The sequence below is a fragment of the Elephantulus edwardii genome, unplaced genomic scaffold (genome assembly GCF_000299155.1).
Source record: "Elephantulus edwardii isolate Elephantulus edwardi_28Jun2011 unplaced genomic scaffold, EleEdw1.0 scaffold00046, whole genome shotgun sequence".
NCBI classification, from domain to species: Eukaryota; Metazoa; Chordata; class Mammalia; order Macroscelidea; family Macroscelididae; genus Elephantulus; species Elephantulus edwardii.
Window position 1 is genome coordinate 17525863 of NW_006399796.1, and position 20752 is coordinate 17546614.

A 20752-nucleotide genomic window follows, 5' to 3' on the forward strand; every position below is an offset into this window, starting at 1 on the left:
AGGGAATGGCAAAGGACACACTGACAAAGAAGATTAATCAGAACTGGCTTTGACAAGCACTGTGGCATTTGGACAAGAACAAACTGGGAGGAGGGTAGAGGGAATAGTGCAACAATGAATGAGTGGAAGCCCAAAATCTCTGTAAATGTTTATGAAAATTAATAAAATATAATTATAGAAAAAAAATAAAATGCAAAAGAATTTTAAATGGCTCCTTCCAAAAAAAAAATAAGCTTCAGGCAGAGCAGAGCAGATAATCTGAACAAAGCAGTCTGATGAGGAATGTTTAAAGATGAGACAGATGTATGGCGAATTACTTGCCACCTGGTCAGGGTCTAAAAGACTTTCACTCTACGTGATAAAGATTTAGGATTTTATTTAAAGAGGAAAGAGACAGACATCTTACCACAATTTTATACTAAAACAAATATCTGAGAGTGAAAAAGAATCACCTCAGTTAACCCTGAGGTCCTTGATCCTGATTATATCAGTATAATGAAGATAGGACCTTTTCTTTTACATGCAGTAAAAAGTAACGGGTTTTATCTGACTGAAAAAAGATTTAAAAGTTTAAAAAGTGGAAAAAATTATAAATTTTACATAAAACACTAACATTTATCATGGTCAATGCTGACTTCTAAATAATTTCATTTAGCCCAACATCAATAAGCTCAACATCAAGAAGATGAAGATTCTCAACACTGGGCCAAATGACAGCACCATGATAGATGGAGAAGAGACTGAGGTTGTTAGCAATTACAGCTGGCTCAGCTCCACAATCAACACTCTTAATGCCAGCAGTCAGGAAGTCGAAAGAAAAATTGCACTGGGAAAATGTGCTGTCATGGACCTCTCCAGAGTGCTGAAGAGCAGTGATGTCAATCTTGAGACAAAGGTATACCTAATCCAGGCTATGGTTTTCTCAATTACTTGTTATGCTTTAGAGAGCGGGACAATGACTACTGAGGACAGAAGAACAGATGCCTTCTAGTTGTGGTTCTGGAGAAGAGTTTTGAACATACCATTGACTACCAAGAAAACAAAGAGGTCTGTCTTAGAGACGATGAAATTCAGTCTCTCCCTGGAGGCTAGGATTTTGAAACCATTTCACATAATTTGGGCACATGGCCAGGAGAGATCAGTCCTTGGAGAAGGACATCATGTTTAGAAGGGTGGAGGGATAGAGCAGGAGAGAAAGACCCCAGAAATTAGCTGGTGTGTTGAAATTAGTGAGACTGGCTCAGAACAGGGAAAGGTTCAGAGCTGTTGTACATAGGGTTGCTATACATTACAGGTGACTCAACAGCATATAACAACAACAACATACTATATTGGTTGTTTTTTATTTAAGCCTCTTGTTTAAAGTCAACAAGATCTCAAGGAGGGCCTTTTGTATTTAAAAGTCAGTTGTTATTATTTTGGAGGAACATTCTTCTAAGTGGTATAGCACACTTCTGTCAATATGCTGTACTGAGGTAACCTGAGGTTGCTCTGATGCTGAACTTTGTGCCATTGGGTGTCAAATGCTATAAGAGTTACCCATGGTAGAAAATGTTTGGTGGAGTTCCCAGTTTAAGACAGGTTTGGAAGCAGGAGTGACATCCACTTGGTAAACAATATGCCTCTGGAAACTCTACGAACTCTGATAAATGATGATAATTATAGAAAGGCTTCAGGCCTTTTGTTCATAGGGTCGCTATGACAATCAATGACAATCAATGACAATCAACAACAACAATTAATTTCTAATTCATTATGAAATTCATCATTCTCCACTACCTACCAAATTAAATACTTTATTTTGCATATCCAAATATTGCAGTCATTTCTCTCATTCTATAGCTAATTCTGAAATACAAGTTGCCTGGAGCCAAGGCCTAATGTATCTAACCAAAATATGCCAAAATGAACCTAATAGAGCTTAGCCAATACATGCTCTATGCTGATGTTTTCAGATGCATGGGTGTGTATGCACTAATTAATTTACTATTAAGAAAATCAAGACGAGTATAGTTAGTTCTACCCTTTTTTAAAAACTCATACAATCAGTTATCTTGACTGCTAAATTGTGTTGAATGAATCAGACTGACAATGAAAAACAGGCATCTTTACTGTTCCTAAGAATTGTGCAACTTTGTCTCTCTCTTGTCAGCTCTTTTCAGCTTAAATTTAGAAATGATTAGTGTCAAGGCTCCAGAAGAGAAATTAAGGGGTAACTTATTAGGTTATGATCATGCACCAAAAGCCAATTTATAGTGTCTATCGAAGTCCACGGTTTGCCGAAGAACGGACAAGTAGTACTATACCTGAGGAACTCTCTTTTATCTTTCTAAACACAGGATATAAAAATACACTTGACTGTAATTTGAACATGCTCAAAATACAAAATTAAAGGTGTCATTTTCTTTTTCTGCAAACTATTTTTACTATAATAAACACTCTTTAGGTAATGAAGTGTTGACGACATTCATGATTCAAAGCAAAAAAGGAACCTTTAATTATTACATTCTGCCTCTCAAAGTAGTTTTCTAAGAATCTTTCTCATACCATTGGGTCTTAAATGCTCAGGCAAGAGCAATGTCTTGAGGAAGTCTGCTTTTATACCCTGGCTTCATGATATAAAACAAACCCAGGCAGCTTCTGAAATATAAGTCTTTGCAAAGAGCACCTGGTCTATCAATACGCAATTGTAATGCTATTTATCTGAAACAACTCTTTCAGTCATTGTCTCAGTGGTTTTATAATTGTTCCTATCCTCATACCTGTTTGGGCTACTCTGTCATTATAAAGAAGTAGTGTATTGTGCCTTCAAAATTTGATGCTTACCGATGCACCGAGAGCCATCTGTTGAAGTTACATAGCCACGTGGACAGATGCAAAAATAGCTTCCCACGGTGTTAGAACATTCGCCGGTCTCGCATATCCCAGGAATGATGCTGCACTCATCAATGTCTAATCAAGGAAAGAAGGACAAGATCATTGGAAAAGGTCTTCATTAAACAGCTTTGAAAAGGAATTTTTTAAAAAAGAAGCTGGAGTACACTCATGGTTGATTAAGTCAGATCATATAACCCTGAAGATACTCTTGTTTCAGGCCCGAAAGAATTTCTCACACATATCTATGGGAACTGAGATGAAAGCGAACTCCCATGACAGTAAAACAAGGCCAATGAAAGCAAAACCCTATATCCTTTTTTCAAAAAATGCAATTTAAATTGGAAATAAGATGTCAGTGTTTTAGTTTCCATTCTACATAAGCCAGGGAATTAGCCTACTAGAGTCTTTAAGAAAACACACATAGGAGATTATTTTTTAAAATTATGAAATAATTATATCTGAAGATTTATAGTTAATTCTCCCACTAATTATTGGAACCAACGGAGAGTGGTAAATTAATATACACATTTTTTTTTAAAAAAAAAACAAAACCAAACCCTGGATTTGTGGTATGTTTTTGTACACATATTTGAATATGAGTCTATTAAATGTTCTGAGAATAGATTTCAATTTAAAGAATCATGGCACTGGGAAAACTTGGGAGGCTTTGGGTAGTGTCCAGTTTTCCTATTGTACCTCCCTGCACTAATCCATCCAGCTTATTGAATGCTGGGAATACTCTATTCCCATTTGCATTAATAAAAAGTCCATTTTCTTCTAAACTTTCTCTAATGCAGTGAACATGGCCATTTATATAAGTTTTAATGAACTCTTCCAGTTCAATAAGCAGAGAGCGGTGGAAAGTCAAATAAAGCTGCTTTGAGGTACATAAGGAATTCACTCCTCATACATTTAAAAGGAAATGAGTAATTGTAAGGGGAATTAAGCCACCTATCCCTAAAAGTGCGCTGAGATTCCCCATCCCCCCATCCCCTCTTTAGGGAATGGTGTTAGCAAGGACCAAGGGATACAAAGAACAATTATAAAAACCAGAAACATAATTACATAATTACTGAAAAGCCGAAGCAAACTTGATCTTTTGGTTTTGCAAAAGAAGGGTAACAAGAAAACAAAGACAGGAAAGATAATAATATATCCCTACTGTAAAGCTAAGGAAAAAGAATTTAAAACTTCACATTAAAAAAAACTCCACCATTTTTTAGGAGGTTGGCAATGACTCTGGCATTCCTATATTTGTCTAGTCTGTCTGTCTTTTTTCTTTTTTAACACATTTATTCTGACAAGTTATTTTTGCCAACAAGCTGTACCACGAATTAACTATATGCTTATGTGTTTTCTTGGCATGTTCTTATAATAAAAAAAAAATTAAAATCACTAGATTCAGACATTCTCTGAAATAGTATCTTCATTTGAGGCTTAGAATTTAGCCACCAGAGGCACAAATCAAAATCTACCAATTCCCAACGAGAGATCCCAATTCTAACATGAATTCACTACATGAGGAGCAAATGTACAATGTGGTGAAACAGTTACCAGCAGACTCAATCCGACAAAACAAAACCATGTGTGCAAAATTAGGACCTGTTGCATTCTGTAGTGCAATCTTGGTGCTGCGCATCCTAATACAACTGAACATGCTTCAGAAGGGAAAGGAAAGGAAAACGAATATACTTTAATCAAAAGATTAAGTGATCAATCATCTTCAGGGAAGGGGGACAAAAAAAAAGAGAACAGTACAGAATAGAGCAGCGGGCAGTAGCAAAGTGCAGGGCCAACACGTGCTGCTGACCCTCTTCATCTGAAGTGAGAGCAACAAGCAAGGCACCTGTGGAAGCCAAGATTGACCCAAATTCTTAAAAATTAGGAATCTAAATCCCTCATTTAAGCATTAACTCTTATTTCCAGGCATTTCCTTTTATAAGAACTCACTTCTTTTTGAGAAAGCGCCATAGTGCTTTCCACAGGGGTTGCACCATTTTACACTCCCACCAACAGTGAATCAGGGTTCCAGTTTCTCCACAACCTCGCCAGCATTTGTTGCTTGCTGTTCTGTTAAATTTTGCTATTTTGACTGGGGTGAGATGATATCTCATAGTTGTTTTAATTTGCATCTCTCTTAGGGCTAGGGATTTTGAGCATTTCTTCATGTGCTTGTTAGCCATCTGAATGTCGTCTTCGGCGAAGTGCCTGTTCATATCCTGTGCCCATTTTTCTATTGGATTATTTACCTTTATCTTGTTGTGGTGCTCAAGTATTTCATAAATTCTGGATATAAGTCCCTTATCTGATATGTTATTACCGAATACTTTTTCCCAGTCAGTGGCTTCCCTTTTTACCCTACTGGAGAAGTTTTTGGATGTGCATAGGGATTTGAGTCTTAGAAGATCCCATTCATTTATGTTATCTTCTCCTGGTTGTAGGTTTTCCAGGATACTGGGAAGACTGTTTATGTTGTGGATTAGGACTTCTATTGTTGTTCCTAGCGTTTCTGTAATGAAGTTTATAGTCCTTGGTTTTAGTCCTAGGTCCATGATCCACCTTGAGTTGGTTTTTGTGTATGGAGTGAGGTGTGGGTCTTGCTTGAGTCTTTTGCAGATATTTTTCCAATTTTGCCAACACCATTTGTTAAAAAGGCTGTCGTTTCCCCACTTCACTGATTTCATCTCCTTGTCAAAAATCAGTTGACCATAGATAGATGGGTTGATCTCTGGATTCTCAATTCGATTCCATTGATCTATGTGTCTGTCATTGTACCAGTACCATGTTGTCTTTACCACTACGGCAGTGTAGTAGGATTTGAAATCAGGGAGTGAGATACCTCCTACCGTTCTTCTATTCTTAAGGAGTGCTTTGCTTATTCGGGGCTTTTAGAGATACCATTTGACCCAGCAATTCCACTACTGGGAATATACCCTGAAGAGACCATAGCTGATATCCAAGCAGATATATGCACACCCATGTTTATTGCAGCTTTGTTCACAATAGCAAGGAGTTGGAAGCAACCTAAGTACCCATCAACAAACGAATGGCTAGAGAAGCTGTGGTATATTCGCACAATGGAATACTATGCTGCATTAAAAAACAAGGAACTCATGCAATATTATTCAAAATGGTTGACTCTGGAGAACATTATGCTGAGTGAAATATCCCAGTCACAAAAGGACAAATATTACATGATGCCACTGTTGTAGAATGGGACTGTCCTTGGGGTTGGGGAGAGACTGAGTAAGATGGGTTCAATAATGTATACTGCACTGAAACAGAGGAGGGAGAGAACCGTTTAAAAGAGAGATATAACTGGGTATTTCTGTCATCACAGGAGACTAGAGCGAGGGCTACATGGTGGAGGGGACCTGGGGGAGGGTTTGTAAAACAATGAAAGAATCCTTTCTTTTACTTTTCCATAATTTTGGACTCATGTACTTATAACTTGTTAGTCAAATTTGTGTCTTCTTGGTTGCAACACCCCCATGATACATCTTCAAGGATATGAACATGTACGGCCAAGCACAATCAATAAGAGTGCACCTAAATTCCAAAATCAATCTCCATAATAGTCTATGTGTTTCCTACTGCCAAAGGGGCGCTTTAGAGTAGTGAGAGAAGATCTTCACCCTGAAACCCACAGCGTCCCTTTTCAGCAGGAAGTAGCTAAGAGAATACGCCATCCCCTTTTCCTTATGAATCAGGGTGAAGTCTCTCTCAGGGAGGAGTGATAGGGAATGGCAAAGGACACACCGACAAAGGAGATTAATCAGAACTGACTTTGACAAGCACTGTGGCAATTGGACAATTAAAACAGACATTTGGATGGTGGGGAAGAAGAACAAACTGGGGAGGAGGGTGGAGAGAATGGTGCGGCAATGAAGGAGTGAAAGCCCAGAATCCCTGTGAGTGTTCATTGAAACGAATAAAATTTAATAATAATAGAAGAAAAAAAAAAGAACTCACTTCTTTGTGCTCTACTTCCAAATACTCTCCCCGACAAGAAAGTAGAGAATTAAAAGATGTTTTGATATTTTTCTTTCTAGGGGGAAAAGAAACCACCCTGGACTATAGAACACATGAAGTAATAAGATTAAATTTGTGGGTTTTGTTTTACATATTTTATTGCATAGAACTGTTTAATAATTCTCCTTAAAATTAAATAAAGTATATTAAAAATGTGAGCTTCAAAATTATTATTTGTAAAATGCTCCCAGTAAAGCATACAAGGATTTTGTATAAAAATTAGGAATGCTTTTCCTTTATTTTTCAGTCTGATCACCTCCTCTTGCCCCACTCCCCACCCCTCAAAAAAAAAACCCACAAAAAAAAAACCCCAAAAAATCTCTCTCAAACAGCTGGTTTTGGTTTGGTTTTGATCAAAACATCCTACATTTTGATGGGTCCTTGCTCAATATTTCTGCTTCAATTTACATTTAACATTAACATTTATATTTAGGAGACTTAAAGTTCCACTTTCTTTTGGAATATTAGTGGTTTAATTAAGTCTATATGCTGGAATTAGACTTGGAAGCAGCATTCTCACAAGTACAAATTATCTTTGCATAAGCATAAACAAGAGTACATAGAGATCCCAAGACTATTGTTGTGTGCCATTAAATCAGAACTGACCCATGGCAGACTCTCTAGCAAGTTCGCAAAGGCTACAGTCTATCACACAGGAGGAGGATGCTTTATTCTTTGGAGAGCCAGTGTTGGATTCAAAACACCTGAGAGGCATTACCTTTGGCCAGTAGTGTCACTTTCTGTGAGCTACACCACCACAGATATGAGGCAGGACTCTTTATACGCATTCCATGATACCAATCCTGTTTTGCATACATAATGTGCCTCCACTAATCTTCTATTTAACTTTAAAAACAACACATAAACGCAAAGGCCTTCAAATAGTAGCCACAAGGACCCAAACATATTTAAAGTGAGCATTTAACAGCATACATATATCAAAGTCCAAAGGTGACATGGACTTCAAATTGCTTTAAGCCACTCTCTTTTGCTCAATTACTCTGGGACATGCATAACTAGGCCGCCTTCTGTGCTTGACTTCATCATTAGATTGCTTCTACTGATAGGGGCAAGATGGCTACTGGCTTTAGTGGTAAGGAATCATGTTGCCTCTGTGAAGGTACAAGGTTCTAATCCACCAGCGACTCTGTAGAAGAATGATGGGCCATTTCCTCCCAAGTGATTTACTGCCTCTGAAAACCTGATGTAGCATCAGCTATGGGTTAGTTTCAAACTGAGGGTACTCAAGAATAACTGAGAGTAATGCCAAATCTACAAAGGAGGGAGTTCTGATGGCCCAGTGGGTAAAGAATCAGCCCAAAGGCACAAAGAACCCACCAGATGCTTCACAGGAGAAAGAGGACTATCTCTTCTTCAATGTGATTTATTGCCTCTGAAAACTCACTGGAGTGTCAGCTACTGAGATGGTTCCAACTCATAACATTTCATAAGCAAAATGGTACTTCAGAAAGACCTTTTATTTAGTGTGGATAGACTACACTGTAGTCTAGTGATAACAATGAGAATCAGAGAATGGTTTTATGACAATGAAAAAAATACCTAATCTAGATAAATTAGAAGCAGAAATCAATGGGACGCCTCACTGGATACCATTCTGGCTAGATAATGTCAGACTAACAACAGAGAATGGAATACAGAAAGGGCAACACATTTGAAGATTAAACAGTTTTGGACATGGCAAACTTAAGATATCTGAGGTAAACAGGCAGAAGTTTTAACTTGACAGTTAATAATTTGGGTATGTAAATCAACAATCTGTGTTATGCAGATGACACAACCCTGCTTGCAGAAACTGAAGAGGACCTGAAGCACCTGCTGCAGAGGGTCAAGGACTGCAGCCTACAATATGGATTGAGGCTCAATGTCAAAAAGACAAAGATTCTCACCACTGGACCATTGGCAGCATCAGGATGGATGGTGAAGAGATTGAGATTGTACACAGCTTTAGTTTGCTTGGCTCCATAGTCAACAGTCTTGGCACCAGCAGCCAGGAAATTAAAAGGCGCATTGCCATGGGAAAGTCTGCTATTAGGGACCTCTCCAAAGTACTGAAGAGCAATGGTGTCTCTCTGGAGACTAAGGTACGTTTGATACAGGCCATGGTCTTTGCAATCACTTGTTATGCATCAGAGAGTTGGACAACGACCAAGGAGGATAGAAGGAGAATTGATGACTTTGAGCTGTGGTGCTGGAGAAGAGTATTGAGAATACCATGGACTGCTAGGAAAACAAACAGATTCATCCTGGAAAGGGTTAAACCGGGTGGCTCCATGGAGGCAAGAATTCTGAGGCTCTGTCTAACATACTTTGGACATGTTGTGAGGAGAGACCGGTCCTTGGAGGAGGACATCATGCTTGGGAGAGTGGAGGGACAGCGCAGGAGGGGAAGGCCCTCTATGAGGTGGATTGATTCAGTGGCTGGGATAATCAGGATGGGAGTTTCAGAGACCACGTGTGATTGGCACAGGACAGAGCAGAGTTTAGGGCTGTTGTACATAGGGTCGCTATGATTTGCAAGAGACTCAACGGCACATAACAACAACAACAAATAAACAAGGAGGCAAAAACCAAGATGTACTTGGTGATTCAGCAACAAGTGTGTGGACTGCATTTGAAGTTGTAGCAATAAGTGAGGTTTCCCAAGGAGAGTCAGAAAGGAACCCCAAGAATGCATGGCATCTGTGGGAAAGTCACAGAAAGAAAAATCAGTAAAGGAGACTGAGGAGGGAAGATCAGAGAGGGTGAGCAATGATCTTGTATATTACTACCTAACTTGGGAGGGATTGGAAAGCATTATGTTGAATGCAGTATCTCAGTCCCATAAGGACAAACACTGTATAAAATCATTACTGTAGAAACACTTATGAGGATCCAAGGGAAGATGAGGGTGGAAGCAGAGTGCTGAGGATGGGAGCGGATAGGATGGTGTTTATCATAGGGTTACATAAATTGATGGGAGGGGAGGAAGGAACAGGAAAGCTCTGGTTTGAAAAACAATGTGTTCACATTTTGTAAATAAACAAGCATAAAATTTAAAAAATGTAATAAAAAGAAAAGAAAAGGTTAAAAATGCTAAGAAAAGTATGTCACGGAAGGGTAAAGAAAGAAGGATTGGAAAGTACTTGCTAATTTGAAAGAACGGAACAGTTTTTCTATTTTTTTAAAAACTAGATCTAAACAAAACCATCTGAGAGATTTCTGACTGCCAAACCACATAACCTCATATTTGTCAACCAACATTTACAACATTTTCTGTAAATCTTATTCAAAGAAGAATATAATGAATAATTTGGTAAGTAGTGCTAAGAGTGATCTCAGATATCACTGAATTCTAAGAACAGTGCCCTAGAGATACTGTTAATTCTAATATGTACATGTCATACATAAAAGCAGCCCATGTAACAATTATGTTTCAGAGAATTTAGGACAAAGAGGAAAAGAAAATTTGTTCTTAAAAAGTGTTTCTAGAATATATTTTTTACTATATATATATATGTATATATCTATATATATATCTATATATAGACATATATTTATCTATCCAAATCCATTTGTTATACACCAAATTTCTATCTATTAGTGTATTGTCTGGCATTAGGAAAATCTGTAACAAAAATACAAATCACATAACCTCATATTTTGAATAAATTGCTCCTTATTTCAAGCTTTTATAAAGGAAACAGGTACAGTCAATATGACAAAAATAATTTTAACAGAAAACATGCTTATTTTCTTCCTGAAAAAGCAGAGAAAATGGAAAAAATTTTGAAAACATGATGTGCTCTAATTGTTCAGGATTTCATCACACATATATTCATATACACCCAACTTTATTGATATAACTAAAATGTTATAAAATTTACTTTTTAAACCAACTATTCACTGATTTTTAATATCTTCTCACAGTTATGCAACCATCTATCTGTACTACAAACTAAGTTTAGGACATTTTTGTTGTCTAAGAAGAAACTCAATTCCTTCACATACACTCCTACTACTTGCTGCTAAGCCTTAGGCCTCTCTAGGCAAGCCAGTTAGTATGCACATTTTTACTCTCATAAAAACGTTACTTCTAGGATGTAGGGCAAATATTAGGGAGCTGTAGTCAACACTCTCAGCACCAATAGCCAGGAAATTAAAAGGCACACTGCCATAGGAAAGTCTGCTGTTGGAGACCTCTCCAAAGTACTGAAGAGCAATGGTGTCTCTCTGGAGACTAAGGTGCATCTGACACAGGCCATGGTCTTTGCAGTCACTTGTTACGCATCATAAGAGTTGGAAAATGACCAAGGAGGATAGATGGAAAATTGATGCCTTTGGGCTGTTGTTCTAGAGAAGAGTATTGAGAGTACCACAGACTGCTAGAAAAACAAACAGATTCATTCTGGAAAGGGTTAAACTGGGTGGCTCTTTGGAGGCAAGGATTCTGAGGCTCCATCTAACATACTCTGGATATATTGTAAAGAGAGACAGTCCTTGGAGAAGGACATCATGCTTGGGAGGGTGGAGGGACAGCGCAGGAGGGGAAGGCCTTCTATGAGGTAGATTGATTCAGTGACTGGGATAATCGGGATGGGAGTGTCAGAGGCAGTGTGATTGGCCCAGGACAGAGCAGAGTTTAGGGATGTTGTACATAGAGTCACTATGAGTTGCAAGCGATTAGACGGCACATGACAACAAGTGCCCTACTGGCAAGAAGCTGCACTGTAATCCCAAATTCACGCTTTTAGATGCCACCTGGTGCTTGGCAGGAGAAGGATGAGAAATCTCTCTCATGTGATTAACTGCTGCTGAAAACCAGACACAGGGTCAGCTATGACTCTACAGTACTCAATAACAAGAAAAACAACAGGGCAAATAATATCTTTAGAAATGAAATTTCTAAACCAATATTTTGTTTAACCTTCCAATTTATAAATCAGAAGTTCTAATTATTACTATTCACTTAAATTGTGGTCTATGCATTAATCAAGGGTGTATCCACAGAAAAAGGCTGGAATTTAAACAACCATGCAATATTTAGCTTTTTTTTTTTATAATTAATGGACTAGAACAGGCATAATTCTTAAATAGCTGTTGGAGATGAAAACAAGTAAGTTTCCAAAGCCATGCATCACCAAATCCATCAGCCATTTCTTCCAGTCAATTAGCTAAGCATTTGTATTATAAATTTCTTAGTGTGGCCTAGACTGCTCTCCTGCTGGGAGCACAAAACATTGGCCCCACTGCTGGAGGTCTCAAGCCCCACTGCCTGAACACACCAACTGAAAGATCTGATCCTGCCACCTACCTGGACATCCCCTCCAGTGGCCTGGACACCTTGGCCCTGCTACCTGGACATCCTGGCCCTGCCACCTAGAGGACAACCTACCCCTTTGAAATGCACCATTATCACAGGTGAAGCCATTTCCTTCCCCATCCCAGAGCTTGAGCTGCCTTTAGCTCAGGGCACTTTGGACATGCCTAGCTGCAGCAGTTCCTTGACAGAGAAGGGTGCAAATTCAAAGGTCACATCTCCCCCACCAGAAGCAAGTCTTCCCTTGAGTCAAAAGATCATAGAGAAACTCAGGCAGGATAGCTTGTCCATTCTTCTCTGGAACACTGAAATACTAAACCAAGGTTATCAGAGAAAGAGCCTGCTAAGACTTTAAACATGAAAAATTCTACCAAAACAAAAGACACCAAAGCAAACTACCTCAAATCTTCCACAAACACAACACAAGATATCATGCACAAAAAGTGTCACAGTATCAATGGATTTCCTGAAGCCAGAAAGTCTAATGGATCGTTCTAATGCAAAACCAATACTTGGACCAGGAGGCAGTTGTCAGAACAGAGCAAGGGAACACTGCATGGTTTAAAATTGGGAAGGGCGTACGCCAGGAATGCATTCTATCTCCATACCTTTTCAACCTGTATGCAGAACAGATTATCCAGGAGGCTGGGCTCTATGAGGAGAAATGTGGGGTCAAGATTGGTGGAAGATCTATCAACAATCTCTGTTATGCAGATGACACAACCCTGCTTGCAGAAACTGAGGAGGACCTGAAGCACTTGCTGCAGAGGGTCAAGGACTGCAGCCTCCCATATGGATTGAGGCTCAATGTCAAGAAGACAAAGATTCTCACCACTGGGCCAATTGGCAGCATCAGGATGGATGGTGTAGAGATTGAGATTGTTCACAGCTTCAGTTGTGAGGAGAGACCGGTCCTTGGAGAAGGACATCATGCTTGGTAGGGTAGAGGGATGGCGCAGAAGGGGAAGGCCCCTTATGAGGTGGATTGATTCAGTGGTTGGGGTAATGGGGATGGGTGTGTCATGGCTGATGAGTTGGAACTGACTGATTGCTAGTTTCTTAGTGGGTTTCCAAGGCTGCAAAATTACACGGGAGGAGATAGCTCAGCTTTCTCTCTAGAGTTGCTGGTGGGAGAGTAATACAAAGGAGGAGAAAATGCAACTAGGAAGCTAAGTTAAAGACCCAGAGTGATATTCTTGAGAACTATCTTTCATTTGCTGGAAATGAGTCATCACTGGAAATAATCAAGTAGGGAAAAATTCATAGAGTTTCACTTTCAGTAGCGATATCTGCCAATGTTGATAAAGACAGGCTAGAGTCAGAAAGAAGTAAGGGAAAATAGAAGTGATAGCGTGGTCTACAATCTAGTTAGTGAGCATAAGACTAGTGAAAAATAAAAGTAAATGCAAAGCATATCCTGAAAGTAAAAGCAAAAAAAAGGAGGAGGATAGTAAAAAGTATGAATAAAATTAGTGAAGTTATGGCAGTATTTCTAGGGGACATGGATGCTTTCATCGTTAATAGTTTCAGTTAATAGCATATAGAAATTATTGAAAGTTCAAGGTGAAACTTTAAAGAATTGTTAGTAGTAAGAAACCATAGTTGATAGAATCATACTGACAATATTAATAAGAGAATATGAAGTGAAGAGAAAGGAAGACACTAATCATAGGTAGTAAACAACTACTACTCAATATTATCTAGTTAGTACCGACTCATAGCATATCCTTGAGTGGGTTTCCTAGTCTGTAAATCACATTGAGGAGTTTGGTCATCTTTTTCTGGGAATAGCTGGTAAAGTCGATACTGCCTGGCTTTAAGTTGGCATGTAACTCTATAAGCACAAGGCCACCAGAGCTTCTAAATGTTACTGGAGGTGATTAACATTATCTCTCTTCTAAGAGTAGACACTGGGTTCAAACTGCTGACCTTTTGCTAGTAGCCTATTGCTTAATCCCTGAGCTATGAGAATCCCTTATAATTAGTAAGGAAATATATAATTGTAAAGAGGCTCAAGTGAAAAATAACAGAAAAAGGAAAGCAGTCACCAGGAGTATTAACTGTATTTAAATGTCAAGAAAGTCAAGTAGAATGGGCAGAATAATGGCTTCACAAGTACATCCATGTCCTAATTCTGGCCTAAAAAATTATGTTCCTTTCATAGCAAAGAGAAATTCCAGTTGTTACTCAAATTACCACAAAATGGAAAGATTATTCTGGATTGTCAGAGTACGCACAATATGATCACAAGGGTCATTCTAAGTGGAAGAGTAAGAAGAGTCAAATTCAGAGGGAAAGATTTAAGATTCTCTGCTTTTGGCTTTGAAGACTGAAGTAAGCCATAAACTAGGGAAGCTTGGGAGACTCTAGAAGTTGGAAAAGACAAGTAAATGGATTCTTCCCTTCTAGAAAGGAAATCAGTGTTGCCAATGCTAATTTCATCTCAGTGAAACCTAATTCAGATATTTAATCTCCAGAATAGTGATATAATAAATTACAGTAGTTTAGGCCACTAAACTTTTGTTTCATTAGCTTTAATATCTATAGGAAACTACTACATCAAGGATGAATATTTAAGAAGAAATAAAGTAATGGAGAATAGAAAATGTTCTGAAGGAGTCAGGGGAACAAAAACTATTTTATGAAAGAATAAGAAATAAATATATGGTGAAGAACATTAGACAGCTGGCACAGAGCAAGCTTTGGAAAAACTCCACAGCAAGCAAAGAGAGCAGGATACAGCAGTTAGATGTACCTTAAGTGATAAAAGTTTTCATTAGTTACTTTTCAAGATAGACACAAAATCAAAGATTGGGAAAAAATATATCAAGCAAATAGCATCCACAAAATAGCATAAGTGGCAATACTAATCTCTGATAAATTAGGCTTCAGAATGAAAACCACCATAAACAACAAGGAAGGGTAGCAATGATGTCAGTCTAGATACAAAGGGCATCTAATCCAGACCAAGATCTTTGCAATTACTTGCTATACATCAGAGAACTGGACCATGACTAAGCATGACAGAAGAAGAATCAATGCCTTTGAGTTGTGGTGCTGGAGAAGAGTCTTGAACATACCATGGACCACCAAGAAAACAAATAGGTCTGTCTTGGAGAGGGTGAAACCAAGTTTCTCCTTGGAGGCTAGAAATTTGAAGCTCTGTCTCACATACTTTGGGCAGATGGCTGGGAGGGATGCTCGGAAGGGTGGAAGGATAGTGCAGGAGAGGAAGACCCCAGGTAAGATGGAATGATAAAGTAACTGGGGCAATGCTGATAGGTGTGTCAGAATTGGTGAGACTGGCTCAGGACAGGGCAGGCTTCAGAGCTGCTGTACATAGGGTCGCTATGGGTCACAGGTGACTCAAAGGTACATAACAACAACTACATAATGATTAAAGGCACAGTAGATCCAGAAGACAGAACATTAGTCAACATCGATGTAATAAATGATAGATCTGCTAAATACATAAAACAAATATTAAAATAATTGAAGAAAGAAATAAACAACACCACAACAGTGCTAAGAGACCTTCACATATCACTCTCACCAAAGGACAGGTCAATTCAAAAGAAACTTAACAAAGAGGCAGACAATTTACACATTCAGCCAAATCGACCTTGTGGATGTATTCTGAATACTGCACCCAATTAAAACTCAATTCACTTTCTTCTCAAGTATACATGGTATATTTTCCAGAATTGATCACATATGTACAAATCAAGCTTTGATAAATAAAAAAACAAACAAAAACAAAAGAACACACTGAAATAATATAAAGTATCTTCTCAGATGACAATGGCATAAAACTAGAAATTAACCACAGTAGGATAAAGCTTATAAAATCATCAATGTGTAAGCTAAATAATATCCTGCTAGAACATGATTGGGTTAAATAAAAAATAAAGGATGAAATTAAAAATTTCCTCAAAACAAATTATAATGAAAATCCAATGAACAAAAACCTCTGGGATGTAACTAAGGTAGTCCTCAGGGGCCAGTTCATAGCATTAAGAAAACATATTAAAAATGAAGGAAGAAGCAAAATTAATGATCTAAATCAACATCTTTATCAAATAGAAAAAGAACAACTGTCTAACCCCATAGCTTCTAGAAGAAAGTAAATTATAAGAACATGAGCTGAAATCAACAAGATAGAGAACAGAAATAAAATTGAATCTATCAACAAAACCAGTTTTTTTCAAAAGGTCAATGAAATTGACATACTATTGGCAAAATTAACAAAAGAAAATAAGGAGAAGAAAGTAATAACTCAATTAATTAATGATAGAGGTAACATCACAACAGAACCAAAGGAAATTAAATTTATAATACTGAATTATTACAAAAAGCTTTTCTCTGATAAATCTGAAAACTTAGAGGAAATGAACAAATCCCTTGAAACTCATGCCCTACCCAGACTGACACAGACAGACATAGAACACTTGAACAGATCTATCACAAAAGAAGAAATTGAACAGGTCATAAAAAGACTTCCCCATAAGAAAAGTCCTGGCCCAGATGGCTTCATAGCTGAATTCTACCAAACATTCAGAGAAGATCTAGCGCCGATTCTGTTTAAAGTATTTAAAAACAAAAAACAACCCAAAGAGAATGACTCCCAGAGTCATTCTACAAAGCAAGCATAATCCTAATATCAAAACAGGTAAAGATATTACCAGGAAAGTAAACTACAGACCAGAATCTCTCATGAATACAGATGCAAAAATCCTTAGCAAAATCCTAGCCAATAAAATCCAAAAGCACATCAAAAAAATAATTCATCATGACCAAGTGGGCTTCATACTAGGTATGCAAGGATAGCTCAACATAAGAAAAGCCATCAATGTATTTCACTATACTAACAAAGCAAATAATAAAACCCATATTATCTTAGCAACTGATGTAGAAAAGCTATTTGACAAAATCCAATCCCCTTTCTGATAAAGACACTCAGCAAAAGTGGAATATAAAGTAATTTCTCCAAGTGAAGAGTATATATGCAAAACCAAGAGCCAGCCTTGAGAACAGGGACCAGAGCAAGATGCCTACTGTTACCGTTCTATTTAGTATTGTATTGGAAGTGCTAGATGGTGCAGTATAACAAAAGACGAAAATAAAAGGCATCCAGAACAGCTAAGGTAAAATTATCACTATATTCAGACGATGTGATAGTGTACACAAAAAACCCTAAGGACTAAACAAAAAACAACTGTTAGAGCTGGATCAATTTACTAGGGTGGCAAGATACATGATCAATATCCAAAAAAATCAGTGGGATTCCTCTACAGTAACAAAGAAGACTCAGAAAAGGAAACCAAGAAAGCAATACCACTACAAGAGCCAAACACAAATTGAACTGCTTGGGAGTGAATCTAATTAGAGACACAAAAGACCTGTACAGAGAAAACTACAGAACATTTCTGCAAGACACAATAAAACACCTAAATAAACGGGGAAAAATGTGACTTGTTCATAGACAGGAAGACTCAATATTGTGAAAATGACAGTCCTAACAAAAATAATCTACATGTTCAAAGAAATCCCAATCCAGACACCAAATCAATTTTTCAAGGAGATCAAAAAGGAAGTTGTCAAGTTTGGAGAGAACAGAAACCCTGCATAAGCAAAACAAAAATTAAGCAGAAGGCATAGTACTCAAGATCTATTACACTGTGGTAGTAACCAAAACAACATAGTATTGGTATAAAGACAAGCTCATGGACTACTGGAACAGAATCAAGAACCCAGAAATAGACCCAGCTATCTATGGTCAATTAATATTTGACAAGGATACAAAACCTATCAAATGGGGAAATGACAACCTCTTTATCAAACAATGCTGGCAAAACGGGACTGCTATACACTGAAAGCGGAAACAGTATTCACATCTCACACCATATATTTTAAAAAAAAAATCCCCTCAAGGAGGATCAGAGACCTGGGAGTAAAGCCCCAAACCATAAAATTCATAGAGTCAAACTGGGACTACGCATAGAAGGCCTACTCTATGGTCTTTTAAATGTCTTTAAAAAGACTCCCACATACAGTCAGAAATGTACAATCTGGAGAGGACAAAATTGATGAATGGGACCTTCTAAAGCCTAAATCTGTGTTCTCATAAAATCTCATAAAAATTATCAAAGAGGGTGAAAATAAATTCTACCAACTGGGCACAAACATTTGGACATACCATCTCAAACAAGGGTGTTATAACAAATGTTTACAGAATAATCTTTGACCTCCAGAAGAAAAAGATTGATAACCCAAGTACAAAATGGGCAAAAGACGTGGAAAGAATTTTCACAGAGAAAGACATTAAGATGGCCAAGAGAAACATGAAAAGTGCTCAAAATCACTGGCAGTTAGAGAGATGCAAATCAAAACCACAATGAGATACCATCTCACACCAGTAGCAGTGGCAAAGTTTAGTGGGTCAGCAAGCAATAAATCTTGGAGACGATTTGGAGCCATGGGGACTCTCATACACGGTTGGTGGGATTATAAAATGGTAGAACTACCGTACAAGACAGTTTGGCATTTCCTCCAAAAGATGAACATAGAAATTCCATATGACTCAGCTATTCCAGTACTAGGAATATATCCTAAGGAAATTAGAACTGAGACACAAATAGACCTTTGTACACAAATGTTCATGGCGGCTTTATTCACCACTGCAAAAACACAGAAGTAGCGCAAATGTACAATCACACTGTATGGACAGAGAAATTGTGGTACATTCAGACAATGGAATATTTACCATCCAGCACTCAGGAGCAATAATGGAGAAAAATACTACAAAACTTGGAGACATACTGAGTGAACTAACTCAGTCTTGTAAAGACAAATACTACATAAAACTATTATTGTAAAAACAGAAGGATAACTAGTGAAACATGTACGAGAACCCAAGGCAGGAGGGGGTGGAAGTTGAAGAGTGAAGATGAGTAGGGACAAAACCACAGGGTTGCACAGTTTGGGTGGAGGGAAGAGGAGAAGGGAGTGAGAAGTATTCAGGTGAAAAAATAGGGTAATGATGGGCAAGGTCCAATGGTAATTTTGCAAAACATAATGCATGAAAATGATTGTATGAAACACAGCATGAATGGGGGATAGTGTGAAACGCAAAGTATATGAACTTTGTAAGCAAACAAACTAAAAAAGTAGACTGCTAGGCCTTTCTTCCCAGTCTTAGCGTGGGAGCTCCACTGAAATCTGTCTACCATAGATAGTAGTTCCATTAGTATTTTAAACACAAGTGGCATAGCTTCCAATATCCTAGCAATATGGAAGCATCTTGAAGACTAAGATAAGGCTGACTTGAGAATCTGTATTTTCGGTTGCTCCATATACATGTGAAAGCTGAACAATGAACAGGGAAGACCAAAGAAATGTGATAGCTTTGAACTGTGGTGTTGGTTAAGAATAATGAACATACAAGGGTTTACTAGAACCATCTGTCCTGGAAGAAGTATATAGACAAGACTCCTTAGAAATGAGCATGGTGAGACTTCGTCTCACAGACTTTGAGCTATTATCTAGGAAAGGACATTATGCTTGGTAAAGTAAGACAGCCAATCAAAAAGAGGAAGACTCTGAGGGAGACGGACTAACAATGTGGCTACAGCAATGCGATTCTATCCAGCAATAACTGAAAACAAGGCAGGCCCAGGTGGTGTTTCCTTCTGCTTTGAGTAGGGGCCTCATGAGTCAGAATTGACTCAAAGAAATCTCACAACAAAGAGACAAACAAGATACTGTTTGTTAATGGATTTTAGAATGGCCCTAAATTATAGATTAAGAGAACTCTGCAGGAAACATGAAATCTAGAAAAGGAACTAATCAATGGCAAGTGGTTGGAGTGCATGAAAAATGATAGAATTAACTAGAGAGCTGGAACCTTTTGCTCTGCTTAACATGAGAAAACACTTCACAAAGGCAGAGAAAATGGAAAATGAGGATACAGTAATATGAGATTCAGTTAAGTTCACATCAGACAACCCTAGTCTTCTCAATAAAGTACTCAGAATAGAGGACAGATGTTACAAGCCCTTAATACATGGAAGATTCACCTAGACTGCTTATTAAACATGCAGAGTTTGACTTCTACTCAAGATGTGTTGGTAGTCCCCATCTGTGATAGATGACGCAAAGGAAAAGAAAAATCAACATGATCCAGCGGGTTTCAGAATACTAGATAAGCATTTCCCTGGACCAAAAATAGAGCTGCGCATGAGCAGCGCTGTAGCTGGGTTCTCTCACTGGTCTCCTTTTCTACAAGTTTGCCGTGGTGGCCAGGAGTTCAGGATTATGCCTGATCACAATACATTAAAAAAAAAAAAGATAAGAAATACTATAATAGGAGTGGTAAAACTGACTAAGCAGGAGAGCAACAACTATGAAAACAGAGGGTAGAGGGAATCAAGAGCAGACATTGAGATGAAGAACAGGCATTGAAGTCTATGGGGGAGAGAATAGTGTAAAAGTATTATATTTTAGGGCATTATGTTTATCGTAGGAGTA

General features: G+C 38.0%; 1 protein-coding gene across 1 annotated transcript in view; it reads right to left on the minus strand.

The window, feature by feature from the left end:
* Positions 1–20752, minus strand: part of FBN2 (fibrillin 2) — a 352899-nt gene that overhangs the window by 182845 nt on the left and 149302 nt on the right. The window contains exon 8 of the mRNA XM_006886013.1: positions 2827–2952. Coding sequence (XP_006886075.1) covers positions 2827–2952 — 126 coding nt within the window. The remainder of the gene's footprint in view (positions 1–2826; positions 2953–20752) is intronic.